This window comes from Manacus vitellinus, unplaced genomic scaffold (genome assembly GCF_001715985.3).
Source record: "Manacus vitellinus isolate BGI_N305 unplaced genomic scaffold, ASM171598v3 scaffold_5_pilon, whole genome shotgun sequence".
Lineage (NCBI taxonomy): Eukaryota > Metazoa > Chordata > Aves > Passeriformes > Pipridae > Manacus > Manacus vitellinus.
The window spans coordinates 6953684-6967688 of NW_021940682.1; the positions used below are offsets into that span (position 1 = coordinate 6953684).

Sequence of the window (14005 nt, forward strand, 5' to 3'; positions counted from 1 at the left end):
TTGCCAGTGCTGATGACTGTCAGGCAGTATTCAGTGTCCTGGAGGTCAGATTCCTAATGCTTCAAATCTTTTTCCTATGGGAGCAAGAGAACAGTAGTTTTTACCCCAGAAGTAGACACAGATGCAGCAGAGGAGGTCTTCCAGTAGCTGCCTGAATGTGAGATATATCAGGGGAGTTATAAGGAAACAAGAAGTCATCTGCTCTGTGGCTGCCGGCGGGACAGACGAGAGGGGCAGTGATCTGGGAGGAAATATTCCTGGAACTTGCTGTGGTGTTGGAGAGAGTTGCCTGTAAAATGGAGAGGAGTTTAAGGCAGCAGGATGAGGGCCTTAGGAGAATGGAGAAACAAGATCTAAGTTGGGGGTGAGGTGCAGGGAGCTTGAGGGCAAAAAGATTTCAGAGGTACAAGAGAAAGTGAAAGCTTGAATCAAAGCAGCTGAAAGATTGGCTTTAATATCTGCTTAGATCAAAAATAAAAGTCTGTATGGATTAAGAGATAATCCACTAGATAGATTTAATCTACCACATGTATTACTTCCCCAAAGAAAAGCATTGGGAGGGGAGGGTTGATTTGGCTCAGTGCCCGGGATTTGAAGGTAGGTGATTATTCTTTTTCCACAGGCCTCCTGTTCACTTGTCCCAAAGGGAGCACATCCTGATGAAACGGGGGGGGGGGCTGTTGCTGTAGCCTCCTGCTTCTTCGCAACTCCAAAGTCACATTGAATGTAACTAAAGGCGTTTCTCAAGCAGAAGAGAGCACGGAGAGCAAAATAACACAGCAGTGACTAATAACTTAGGCATGGGGTAGGCTCAGACGCTGATGGTGGCTTTGGCTGTCTGAGCAAAGGGTTCTGAGGGGCAGCAATGGGTGTTTTATGAACACTTACCCCTGCTGTCCTGAGTGCAATTGCCCTTCAACCAAACACTGCTCAGTGACGAGCTCCGAATGCCACCTTGCTTCAAGCACTTTGCTCCTGAAATCCTTGGCAACATCCCTCCCTCCCTTTCTCTTTCCTTTCTTTACAAACACTGGTTGACCCGTAGAGTAAGTTCAGTTTCCACAGCAGTAGAAATACTAAAATGACTGGAGGATGATTGAACACAAGGGGTTTTTCTCCATGTATTTTTTCTGGATCAGTACAGTATATTGTCTCTTTTAACTAACACATGCAGCTGTATCTTGAACTGTACATGCGTAACAGTCATGCACTTCTAGGAGGCTGTAGATATGATGGAATTTGGATTAGTTGGATTGAGGAGGTTTAATATTTATTTTAAAAGTTATCTTGTTCAGCAACAAATAAATTAATTCTGTAGACTGATGTGTATTCCTTCAGTGTTGTGGGCCTGCATCTGTACCACCTCAGGTGAAGGTTTTTGGCAGAACTCCTAAGGTCAGTGGGATTTGGCCTGTCAAATCCTAGAGTAGCAGGTCACAGAAGAGAGTACAGAGTGCCTTGGGGAAGAGCCATCATGGTTTGAAACACCTGAGCTGCCACTGGACAACTTCCCCAGCCTGTGCTGGGAGTGGGCTGTCTGCCTGATACTGCCCTTTTACTGATCATATTTGGTGGGCAGTAGGGATGGATGAAACTCTGGATGTCTTCCCTCTTTCCTTATGGATGCACCATTACTGTTGCAGCTAGGACACAGTAATTGCCAGTCATGTCCGGGTTTTAGGGCTGTTTCCTTTTTAAGAGAGGTTCCAGCAAATTTTAAATGAGAAAGGTGTGTGCAGCACAGTGGACTGAGAGGTGCTTTGCTCTCTGTTATTCCCATGGTGCTGACTGTGCTACAGGAGGGATGAGGAGTCTGGCACTGAGAAGCCCTTTGGAATAGCCAATGCACTGCTGTGTTTGGTGGGGCTGTAAAGGGAGTTGTGGCACTGTTCCTCTCCTACACAGGTGTTTGGGAGGATGAGAGTTAAATGTGGGAGGGGTTAAGAGTGAAAGGTAAGTGTAACTGGGATTCCTCAAAAACTCCTTTGCTTCTTCACAGCTAGCAAAACACTGAGTGAGGCAAGGGAGAGGAAGAGGTTGATACCTGGTGAAGCAGTGAGGATGATGTGGGGCAGGAAAGGGAGCGAGGGAAGCATTTCACTGCCTCATTTGACCCACTCACATTCATGGAGTGGAAGGAAGGAGAACACTTACTGGTTTCTAGGTCTGAGCTTGCATAACTGCTTGCTTAACACTTCCTTCTGGGAGAGAAACATGTGCCCTGTCAGGTCCTGAAAATTGTGTCTGGGAGTCAGCAGGGTATTGGCTAAAAGGCAATTGATACCTTGCTTTTATGTGGAGCTTCAGGAAAGCTTCGTTGAGTTCTTCTAGGAGAGAGGTCTACTCACAGGTGAGAGAGAAAATTGCATCATTGATTTAAGGGAAAGCAGCAAAGCAGAAATAAATGTCTGGGGTTTTTTCAGTTTTGAAGGAAGAAAAAATAGTCAGGTGCCCCCAGGAGCAGTACTGGAAATAGTGTCAATCAATACAATTATGAAACTTCTAGAAGAGAGACGAACTGTGAGATGGGAAGATGTTCTGGGGAGAGCAGTTAGGGAAGACTTAGGTACTTCAGAGGCATCTCACACTTGAACAAAACCAGGCAATGGGACAGCCCTATGACACATAAAACTTGCTGCAGACAGGTGCTAGAAAATGCACACTGAAAGGAACAACAGAAACTACTCTGAGAACCTATCAAGTGTATAAGTGATGTGGACTTACTCCACTCAGGCAGAGGGAGGATGTGGGAAGAAAATCATGAACAGATTTGTACTCAGTGTTGGTACAAAATACAAGCTGTTAGACTGTGTTTAAAATAAAAGGATGGAGAAATGGAGAATAATTCTGAGAGGGAGAATCTCATGAGGTTCAGTTTTGCTCGTCTCCTACTCCAAACAGAATAAAGTGGAAACAGGCTGTGTGTTATCCTGCCATATGCATAAGGAAGGTTTTTCATGCTTCCAGGAACAGGGGAGCATGGCTATAACAAACAGAAACACTTAAAGCTGTTTAGTGAAAAGTGGGGTACTTTCAGAATGATACAAAGTAAAACAGGTTTGTATTGGCTGTTTTTCACTACCTGCGTTGGGGGGGGGGGCTTTAGTGAGTCCATTTCTGTACTGTAATAGGGAATGTGCTGCACAGGGTGAAAATATTTGAAAAGATGGATTTGATACAGTTTGAAATTGGGAATCATGGATCACTGCTGATGTCAAATTTGTTGCTGAAGGGACTTATACAGACAGAGCAGAAAAAAAGTGTGAGAGCTCTCTCAAAAGCAAAGAGGGACTTTTGGTGAAATTGAAAGACAGTACTTGAGATTGATTTTTACAGGCACAGAATGCTCTGATGGAACTCATTGCTACAAAACACAGGTGAAGTGGAGTGCTCTCTCTCCTAATGGGTTGTATAGCCATAAAAGTACTCTTTGCTGGTTTCATTGGAGAGGTGAATGTTCAGAACACTTTTCAGCTTCTGAGCTTGAAGCTAGGGAGAACCTGCTGGTCGTGCATGGGGAAGGAAGATCTCTTCTGAGAGGGTGACTCTGTAGTTTCCTGTAGCTGATGTCTGCTCCCACTGTCCCTCCTAACCTCTAGTTGAACCTGTGTGACAGTTCCCGCAGCATGGCAGCCACTGTGCGTGACATGCAGGCAGTTTTGGCTGTGCCCCTGGCTGCAAGGTCTCTACTGTAGGCTTTGTGGGAAAGGAATATGTCCACGTGGTGAACACAGAGGTATTTAACCAGTGTCTGCTCTCCCCTCTTGCCACAGAGTGCTTTTCACCTCAGTCCCAAAGCATTTTGATGCTGATCTAGTGTCATGGTTTATCCCCAGCCTGCAACAAAGCACCACACTGCCCCTTGCTCACCCTGCCCCCAGCAGGCTGGGGGGGTGGAGAACTGGAAGGGTAAAAGTGAGAAAATTCATGGGTTGGATAAGAACAGTTTATGGAAATAAAATATTATGATAATAATACTGTAATGAGAAGGGAAATAGCATAAAAGGAAGAGAAATAAACCCCAAGAAAGACAAGTGATGTGAATGAAAAACAATTGCTCACCACCAACTGACTGAAACCCAGACAGGCCCTGAGCAGTGGCCCCCAGCCAACTTTCCCCCTAGTCTATATGCTGAGCATGATTCCATATGGAATGGAATATCCCTTGGGTCAGTCAGGATCAGCTGTCCTGGCTGTGTCCCCTCCCAACTCCTTGTGCACCCCCAGCCCACTCGCTGGTGGGGTGGGGTGAAAGGCAGAAAAGGCCTTTGCTCTATGCAAGCCCTGCTCAGCAGTAACCAAAACATCCCTGAGTTATCAAGTGTTTCCAGTACAAATCCAAAACACAAGCCTATACCAGCTACTATGAAGGAAATTAACTCTACCCCAACCAAAACCAGCACATCTAGTCATGCAAAAATGATGCACATTATCGTGCTTCATTTCTCCAAATGAGGACCTAATCTTGTTTAACTGATGTGGAAACCAAATCACAAAACTGCTAAGCAACATAGACAAAGTTGTGTAACGATCTACTGGTGCAGGAGAGGACAGTATAAGCCATGTGAGTCCTGAACTCTGCTCGTTAACATGTGTTGCCTTTCACTTGTGACAAGTCATTTTTATTAAAAATATGTTGGCAGTTGATAACTGGCTGTGGCTTTCTCGTCAGCAGTACCTGCAGAGAGGCTTGTGGCCCTCTGGCATTGGCAAAAAAGCTGCAGTTTTCCATCTTTCTGTGCCTTAAACAGCCTCAGGAACATTGTGCTGTGAGTCACGGACTAGCCCTACTTCGTGTCATGTCGGAGTACATAAAGCTCTCAGTGGGATGGAGATGAGTGTGTCTCAACCAGCACTTTGTTTTGCCCTTTGAAACAACCCAGTCTACTGAGACTTGCATCCTTCTCTGAGGGTCTGGGCACTGGCTGTTGCCTAAAAATCGCTGATTCTGGATTCTTCATCCTAGGAAATGTGCTTGCTTCCTAGGATCTCTCAGCGGGTGGAGGCCAGCCGGGCACAACTTCAGGCAATTGGTGAGAGAGTCACACTCGCCCAAGCGAAGATTGAGAAGATAAAGGGCAGCAAAAAGGCTATTAAGGTAGTGACTTCAGTGAAGGCTGCACTGTTTCCTTTCTTCCCTCCACCTTCTCTCTGTACCCCTGATGTAAGCTCTGGTGAAGAAAGGGTGCTCAGCCACCACAGCTGCTGCTCACTCACCACTCCATGCCTTGCTGCTGAGCAGGGTTGTGATGAGAATCCCATTCCTGACTTGGCCAACTGATGACTTTTAGGCCCATGAGCCACACAGCCCCAGGCTTTATGGGACCTTTATAGGTTTCTGTCCCAGCTGCCTCCTGAGAAAGATGAAAGGCGTGTGCTGAGTAAGCCCAACACCCTCGCACTTCAGACTCATAGGCAGTTTGGCTATTTGAATGAAAGCTGCTGTTAGAGAGCCTCCCCTTAGTGCATCTTAATCCCATTAAGCCATGTAAAACTGGTGAAAATCCTCCTTTCACCATTTTTGCTCCATTTTATACAGTATTTCCAACTCCTTTCCTGCCAGTGGAAGCATTTTTGCCAATGATCTCCTTTTACTTTTATAGAGAGATTCTGGCACTTCCGGTTTCAGAAGTGGCAGTCCATGCACATAACTGTTAGGAGCTTGCTGTCTCCAAGACTGTCCATTCCCATTGGCAGCACAGATGGGGTGCTCACTCCATTCCACGTGTTTCTGTGTTGTAGAATTTCCCAGCTGTTGGGTTGTTTCAGTCCCTCCTTGTTTCTCCACAGGTATTTTCCAGTGCCAAGTACCCAGCCCCTGAACGGCTGCAGGAGTACAGTTCAATTTTTGCTGGTGCAGAAGACCCAGCTAAACAGAAGGGGCCAAGGCACAAGATTCAGAGCAAACATCGAATGCTGGATGAGAAAGCTCTGCAGGTAAGGGGGAGGGGAACAGACCTTGGCACGAACAAGCAAAAAGAAGCTGGGAGGCTGTTAGTCTCTTTGACAAAGTGGATCAAGGCTTTGGGATATGGGCTGGGAGCAGAACATATTTTCATTTGGTCTGTCAGTGAAAGGATGTGAGATTAGGCTGGGAAGCTTGTGGAGATGCCAGTTTGAGAGGGCTGTGTCAGTACAAGACCTTGTCTGGGTGGTTGAGTGCTCTGGGTGTCTGTCAGCTGCCAACTCTCTGGAGCAGTTCCATTTCCTGAAATGCTCTTTTCTGCAGCAATTGTTGGTGGGTGCTGCTGCCTGGGCTTAATCCTTCGACTGTGTATATCTGGGATCAGGGTCATAGCTGTTTAGAAAGTAGTTTCTGAAGGCTCTGATGTAAGCGATGGTGAGAGGGGAAAGATAAGAAAGATTATGAGTGTGTCAGGAGAAAAAGAAGTCCCTCATTAGAGCATTGGAAATTGTTGCACTTGGATATTGTCCCTTCCTGGTTCCCAGCAAAGTTGTACATCTTGGGGAGGAGGGAAGATCATTTTGCTGCTTCTTTAGTTTGTGCTTTGCTTTTCCTTTGCCTACGTACAATAGATGTAGCTCATCTGTTGTAGATTTCAAGTCTTCAGAGGGGCTGAATCTCTCAGCCCAGTTGGGGCTTCCAGGTGTGCCCATAGCACAGATGCCTGCAGCTGGTGTCATTGAAGGAGGTTCTGAACTTTTGAGTTCCCTTTTAACCTGTGGATTGAGTGGCAGAGAGGGGAGGTTTTAGGGAGGTCTGAGAAGCAATGGGTTTGGCAGGAAGTGCTACCAAAGGATTCTTCAACAATTTGGGTCAACATCCCTGGGTTGGAAGGACAGGAGGAAAAGTTGACGTGCTTAAAGTTTAAAAGTTGATGTGTATGTGCTCTGTCAGGAGTAGCAAATGTGCTGTTCCAGGCAGGTTAAGGGATCAACTTGACAACTTCCCTGCTTTCCACCCCTAAAGAGACTTCCTTCCTAATCCATGTGTGACTTGGCCCAAAAATAAAGCTGCCACTGAATAATTTATCATGCTAAACTTTCCTGAGTGTTAATGGCGTTGAGGCCTCACACAGTGAGGTAGTTATGAATATTTCAGCCAGGCCAAGGAAGCAGGGCTGCTGGCTGACTGGACAGCTGGCAACCTCGAGCAGGGTCCCTGCTTCCTTCGGGTCCTGGCAGTAGGGCAGGGCAGAGCTGCATGGGACCTGCTGCCAGCCTTTGGGAGGCCAGTTAGTGGTGCTGTCTGGCTGGTGGCCCTGTCCCATCAGAGCATGGGGGGGGCAGAGGTAGGCAGTGAGCAGTGAGTGGACAGGGAGATGTGTCCCTGCCCCGAAGGGCTGGTGCCAATGTATAGCCCCTCAGACAGGAGGGAATTGAGAAGAGCTTCAGCTGGTAGAAAGCAGTGTCCTGCAGAGAGCCAATGGTGTGTTTGTTCAACTGGCCTGCTGGCTCCAGCAGGCTGTGCAAGCCTTTCTCCACAGCCATCTGCCTGCAATGCCAGTCTCCATACCTTTGCCATGTTCTGCCCTTTGTGACTAAAGCTGCCATCCCCACAGGGACTTTGTTTCAGGCCCTGGGGGATGTTTGTGTTTGTTGTTCCCCTCCTGTGACCCATCTTTTGATCGTCCTGTGTGGCTGTTGATCTTTCTCTGGCTTTGCTGACCCTGCATCATGCAGGAGCCTGGTCACTCTTGTCAGGCTCACACACATGAGCTCCTTCATGTCTTCTGTGGGATGGGGGGATGCTGCTTCCAACTGGTGAATGATGGAGGGCCCTGCACCAGGAGCAGTTGGTGTGTTGAGTGGTGTTTGGTGTGGCCGAGCTCTGACCGTGCTCCAGTGGGACAGACCCTTCTCAACCACAGCTGAGCACAGAGCCCGATGTGCCTTGCAGTAATGAAATGTGGCAGGGAGAAGTCTAATGTTTGCATTTATGCCCTCCTCAATTATTTAGAGCTTTCAGCAGAGGCTCACTGCCTGTTTTCACTTCTAATGAGGGCCTCTTTGCTGGGAGCAATCACAGTGGCCTTCTCTTACTCCACTCACACATGCCCCACCAGGAAAGCAAACTCTGCTCCTGTCGGTTTGAGAGTAAGCAGTGGCAGCCTGTGCTCAGCATTTAGGGTTTGTGCTCAGGGGGGAAAGCAGCTGAGCTGGAAATCTGTGTGGTTCTGCAGTTTATTTGAAAATGGTTCCCCCCTTGGAATTTTTTCTTTCCCCCTCCACCCCAAGCAAGTGAAAACTCAGTCATCGAGTGGACACTGTTTAGGTTGGTAAGGTAAGGACTAATGGATTAGAGTGCCAGAAACACAGTCCTTGTGGTAAGCCTGGAAAGCCACTTGCTTTGCACATTGCTGTGGTAGCAGCTGGGCAGGGCTCAACAGGGAGCTGGCTGCAGCCCTGTGGAGCTTCCCAGGCTCTGTGCCCTGCCTTTGCAGTGGGAGCTGTGTATGGGTGCTGCACGTGCCCCTTGGGAGACTGAAAAATGGGGTGGGAGACATGGTCTGCCTGGACTTCAGAAGAGGTACAAGCAAAAGTTACAGTCTGCTGCTGGAGTAACCTTGCTAGGCTTCAAAAATGTCAGTAACTTGGCATGTCCTTGGGAATTCTACCTCTCTCAGAGCCCACCATAGGCATGGGGAGGCTAAACCAGGTTTTTGCCACTTGCTTATCTTGAAGTGCTTTTCCAGATAGCCTAAGCACTCCCTTGGTATGGGAGAGTGGGATTTGTGGTGTATCACACCAATTCCCTTTGTAATACCGTGTGCTTAATTAAACTTCAGAACCAGGGTGACTTTATGTATTTTTAACTGTAGGTTCTTATGAAGAAAAATGCCTGAAAATGCAGTGTCCTTGGGGGTGTGATCCTGCCAGTTACCAAACTCCATGCTGGGGTGTTTGAGCATTCAAGCATCCCTCAAGACTTCAGTATGTCAAGGCTGCTGAACTTTGGCTTAAGGCTTTAATCTTCCTATAAGAAAACTACTTTTTAAATGGCGTGTTAACTTCTGGAATTTACAGATGTGGGATATTATTGACAGTGTGTAGCTGTTCCAAATTTTAAAACAGATCTAGGTACTCGAATAAGACTAGCACTTTGATGGCATTTAAATTAAAAGTTTCAGAGTAATACTCATGCTTAGTGCTTTTATAACTGCCTTAGATGAGGCCTATAAGTAAATGTGGGTAATGGTTGGTTTCTCACTATGCCCTTAAAGTGACACACAGTCTTCCAGTGCTAACTGAAATCCACAAAGAGAGAATTAAAAAAATATATATATGACTTTAGGGCTGAGTGTGTCTGAACAGTTCTAGCAAAAAAGTCAGTACTCCCTCATGCTTAAAAAATTAAACATTGGGAAACGAATATTAATGATCAAAAGAACTTTTATTTTTGAGTGTCTGCTTCTACAGTCTCCAAATAAGAATTTGTATATTTTTGCCTACTTCTGAAAAAAAAATACAAGATGTTCATTTCAGTGTATATTTCACAAGTTGGAACGTGAATTAAATCAAAATCTCCCAGGTCTTATAGCATTTTATAGACTCAGAGCATCATAGAAACTCCTAGTGGATTAACTGAGCTATGACTAAGCCATTTCTTAGGATTTCTGGCTACCAGATCCAAGACTGAAATTTCAAACAGGACAAACTGCTTGTGTCACTGAGATGTGCTCTTAAAACTGAACCAGTGGTGGTCTCCATTTCCCCCATACAAATACAAGGAGAGATGATACAGAGAATGGGATGCTGCAGAGATGCTGGAAGTAGTAAGGCTGTAGGAAGCTGTGGGCAATATTCAAAGTGGTCATCTTCTGGTGAAGGAAACCACAAGTGTGGCCAGTTATTTAACCTGACAAACTGCTCTGGTTTCTCCTGTTATGAACACTTACCGCCTTGCGGCTGCCAGGCTGCTGCTTGCCCTAGTTTGTGAAGAAAGCAGAAGTTGTGAAGGGGCTCAGGGGTGTGAAGGGGTCTGAGGTGGTGGTTTTTCCCCTCCCAAACTGTCTCTGGGTTCAGGAACTGATGCCTTTCCTCCCACTAGAGCGAAGAGTGCTGTGGGCGCTGAGCTTCGTCCCCCGGAGCATGTGGCAGTGGGCACTGCCGTGCCAGCTGAAACACTGGTCTGATGTGGGATGGCAATTCCTGTGCTCTATAAAAGTCAGGCAGTTCAGATGTAATAAGTCCTTTTCTAAAGGGAGTTCTATATATATTATGCATGAAGTTTTAGAACCGAGAGAGAGGAGATTTCAGTTCATTAGAGTTGAAAACTCCCTCAAATCCCTCAGGCTTTGCAAAACCATCTGGCACACGTTCCACCCTGCACACTCTTTTCTGCCTGATCTCTTGCCTAGTGCAGGCACTCTGTTTTTTCCTAACCTCTTTTTCCTTTGCCTTCCCTGCATACCCCAACAGTGGGATCACAGCTCTTAAAACATCAACTGAAGGCAGCAGAGGGGAGGTAATAGAGACGTCTGTGGGACTCTGCCTGCATAAAAATGTGTAGCAGTTGGAGACACTGTAACAAACACCTTTTAGACTGTTGTGCTTGATCCCTGCCTCTGACTAGAGCCTGAGTGGTGGCTTTATCTTGGTGGGTCCTTGCCGCAGCAACACGTGTTCGATATGACCCATCCATGGCACCCAAAGCACATGCCATGAGTCTGAACTGCCAAGATTTGTGATGAATGTGGGGTTGCAATGTTGTCCATGTGTTTCCTTCCTCAAAGGGAGGTAGAGAGGAAGCAGTAGGGTTCCCAGACCGTACTGTGCAGCCAGCAGTGTGGGTTGTGGTGGCTGGGGAGAGCTACCTCAGCAACCATGGTTTTAGTGTCTTACTACCTGTTATCTGTTTTCTTGCAGGAAAAGCTCAAGTATTTCCCCGTGTGCTTGAGCACCAAAATTCACCAGGAGGATGATGCAGAAGAAGGCCTTGGCAGCCTTCCCAGGAACATCAGCTCCCTCAGCTCCCTGCTACTCTTCAATACCACCGAGAACCTGTGAGAGCTGGAGCAGAGCTGTGCTGCTCACCTGCCCCTGCTTGTCCTCAGAGGAGCTTTCCCTTCCCCAGGGGTAGCAGTAACTGCTTGCTTTCCTGGGGGTGTTACATATCAGGCTCCTGATAGGACAAGGTTTGCTACATCTGCACTGGCTTCCAGCTAGGAACCCTCTCTTCCCCATTCTTTCCCTTGGGTGGAGGGAGTTTTATCTGCACCTGATCTTCTACTCATCTGCATTCAACCCAGTTTTGCACTTCGTGTCCCCGACTTAGTTTTTCCTGTTGTTCCCCTGTAATTTCTCTCCAGCCTTGAGATGTGCTGTCACTCTGCTCTGTGCCAGCCTAGGTACTGCTTCTTCTCCTGATGATTCCTTGCAGCATCACTTGACTGCCCTCACTGTTTCAATGTCTCCATCTCCTCCCTCACTGCAGTTCCCTTTTCCATTATTGGGCTTTGCCTTATGGTTCCTCCTTCTGCCCATATTGAGGAGCTTCTTTAAGCCCTTTTAGAGATTTCAGCTGCTGGATCTTCTCTTTCTTCTCCTGAGCCATGGATCATTTTCTCTTTTTGTCTTTCCTCCTGGACCTTGAGTGACAAGTCACTGGTGTCCTGCCACAGGCTGTGGGATGGTTCAGGCTGGGTGGTGGAAAGGGGAGAGCTTGGCAATGGTGGCACTGCAGTGGGGTTTGCTTTAGGGTGATTGTGAGGTTGCACTGGCAGGGTGGGGAGCTGATCGCTTCCTGTTTGTGGAGGGGAAAGGCTGGAAAATGTGGCTAAAAGAAGGAAACTGGAAGGCCCAACCTTTTTGAATGAAGTCAGGCCTTCTTGCATACACTTTCTTCTGGCCTTCGCTCTCGAGGTAGTATCGCTAAAATACATGTCCTCTACTCTTAGGTACAAGAAGTATGTTTTCCTGGATCCTCTGGCTGGAGCAGTGACCAAGACCCATGTGGCTCTGGAAACAGAGACAGAAGAGAAGCTCTTTGATGCTCCTCTCTCCATCACCAAAAGGGGACAGTTGGACCGACAGGTGAGATGCAGCTGTGTTCCCTGCAGTGCCCCTGTTTGCTGCAAGTGCATAGTCACTGCCTTATCTTGCTGGTCTGGGTTTCTTTTAGGTAGCTGAAAATTACTTCTATGTGCCAGATCTGGGCCAGGTCCCTGAGATTGATGTGCCATCCTACCTGCCAGACCTGCCTGGCATCGCTGCAGATCTCATGTACAGCGCTGACCTGGGCCCCGGCATTGCACCGTCTGCCCCCAGCAGTGCTATTCCAGAGCTGCCCACCTTCAACACTGAGTTGGTGGAGCCTTTGCAACCAGGTATTTCCAATCCCTGATCCCAGGACCCTGTGAAGGAGGAAGGCAGGGATTGCTAGAAGATGGAGATGAAGCAGAAAGTCCCTTGGTAGAGATTTTAAGATGGATGTTGGAGATACCTTTGGCTTGTGCTTAGGACTGAGTGAAAGCTGCAGCTGGCTCAGGCGCTGGCCTGACTTTAGGCCCCTTACCTCCCTCACCTTCTGCATGGCTTGGGAGGAGGGACCACAGTGTGCCATTCTCTGGGATCCTTCAGATACATCTTCTTCCATCTTTCAGATCTTCAAGATGCTGAACTATTGCCACCTCCTCCCCCTCCGCCTCCCCCACCGCCTCCTGTTGTGCCCACCACTGTGCCTCCTCCGCCGCCCCTGCCCCAGCCCACGGCCCCCTCAGAGCCAGCCCGGACAGCGAGCGAGGAGAGCAGCAACACAGTGCCTGCAGGTAAGGGCTAGGCATCTCCCCAGCTTCAGCCCCGTCTGACTCTGACTCCTCGGCTTCAGCCTGTGTCCTTGGGTGGTTTCCTGTGCCTTCCCAGCCTTCCAGTAGAGTGGGGAGGCTGGCAGGGTATTGGAGTAGCCCTTTCCATTGGAATTTGGCTGGGCCTGTAGCTGATGCACTGACCCATGTGTGCTGCCTGTCCTTCCTGTCCCTGCAGCTTCTGTCCAGGGAGCCCCAAAGGAGGTGGTGAACCCCTCTACTGGGCGTGCCAGTCTCCTGGAGTCCATCCGCCAGGCCGGTGGCATTGGGAAGGCCAACCTCCGCAGTGTCAAGGAGAGGAAGCTGGAGAAAAAGAAACAGAAGGAACAGGAACAAGGTGCTGAGGCCCTTCAGCAGAACTGCTCTTCCTTGCTCTCTGCCCCAGGCTGAGGAGGTGTGGGTCTGGGGGCAGGAGGGCAAGTCAGGAGCACAGTGAACTTAGAGAGCAGAAAGGGATTCTCTCTCCTCACAGGCCTGTGTAGGTCTCAGGTGTTTCCCATTCTGTGAACTCACTGAACCCCATCTGCCAGGGCATCCATGTTCTTGACAGAGGCACGCTCTGTCTCAGGACACATGTAGAAGTTTCCCGTGTGCTGCATGGGAGCAGGCACACAAATGAAACCCCAGGGCCAAGAGGGGCAAGGCTGAAGCAGTCTGAGCACCTTGGCTGAGGTAGCTGGGGAGGGGAGTGATGGAGCTGGTTTGGCAGAATGAGACTGCAAATGCACAGCCCCTCAAGGAATTCCACTCTTGGATTTCCCCAGAAGATGGCATTACCCTGCAGTGCCTAGTGTTCTGACCTGAAACTGGGCTATAGTTTTGGAATGTGATACAAGAATAGAGATTTGGGTTTTTTTTTTCTTTAATCTGAAGGTAGTATTGCAGGGGAATGCTTTTGCCATAGTGCTTGGGTCAGACTAGTGTTTCTTGACTGACTTATTCTCCTGTTTCAGTGAGAGCTACGGGACAAGGTGGAGATTTGATGTCAGACCTCTTCAATAAACTGGTGCTGAGGCGCAAAGGTACTGTCCTGCAGGGTGGGCTGCTCCTTCCCCCTAGGAAAGAGGGAGAGTGTTTCCTGGCACCTCAGTTGTGTCAGCCACAGCTTTAGAAACAGGAACAGAGAGACCTTCCCTGGCAAGTGTACCACAGTGTGACTGGGAGTGTCTTTAGAGAGGGTGAGCAGAGGAATCTCCACCTCAAGTCCAGCTGGAGGCACTGGAGGAGGTTGTGTGTCT

At 48.2% G+C, this 14005-nt stretch overlaps 1 protein-coding gene across 3 annotated transcripts in view; it reads left to right on the top strand.

Annotated features, from left to right (window-relative positions):
• WASHC1 (WASH complex subunit 1) overlaps positions 1–14005 on the top strand; it is a 43551-nt gene that overhangs the window by 28132 nt on the left and 1414 nt on the right. For all 3 annotated transcript variants that reach the window (XM_029963531.1, XM_018080349.3, XM_025895965.2), the window contains 8 exons: positions 4987–5098; positions 5791–5937; positions 10831–10967; positions 11862–11997; positions 12086–12290; positions 12567–12731; positions 12946–13104; positions 13721–13789. In XM_029963531.1, the coding sequence (XP_029819391.1) occupies positions 4987–5098; positions 5791–5937; positions 10831–10967; positions 11862–11997; positions 12086–12290; positions 12567–12731; positions 12946–13104; positions 13721–13789 (1130 nt within the window). The remainder of the gene's footprint in view (positions 1–4986; positions 5099–5790; positions 5938–10830; positions 10968–11861; positions 11998–12085; positions 12291–12566; positions 12732–12945; positions 13105–13720; positions 13790–14005) is intronic.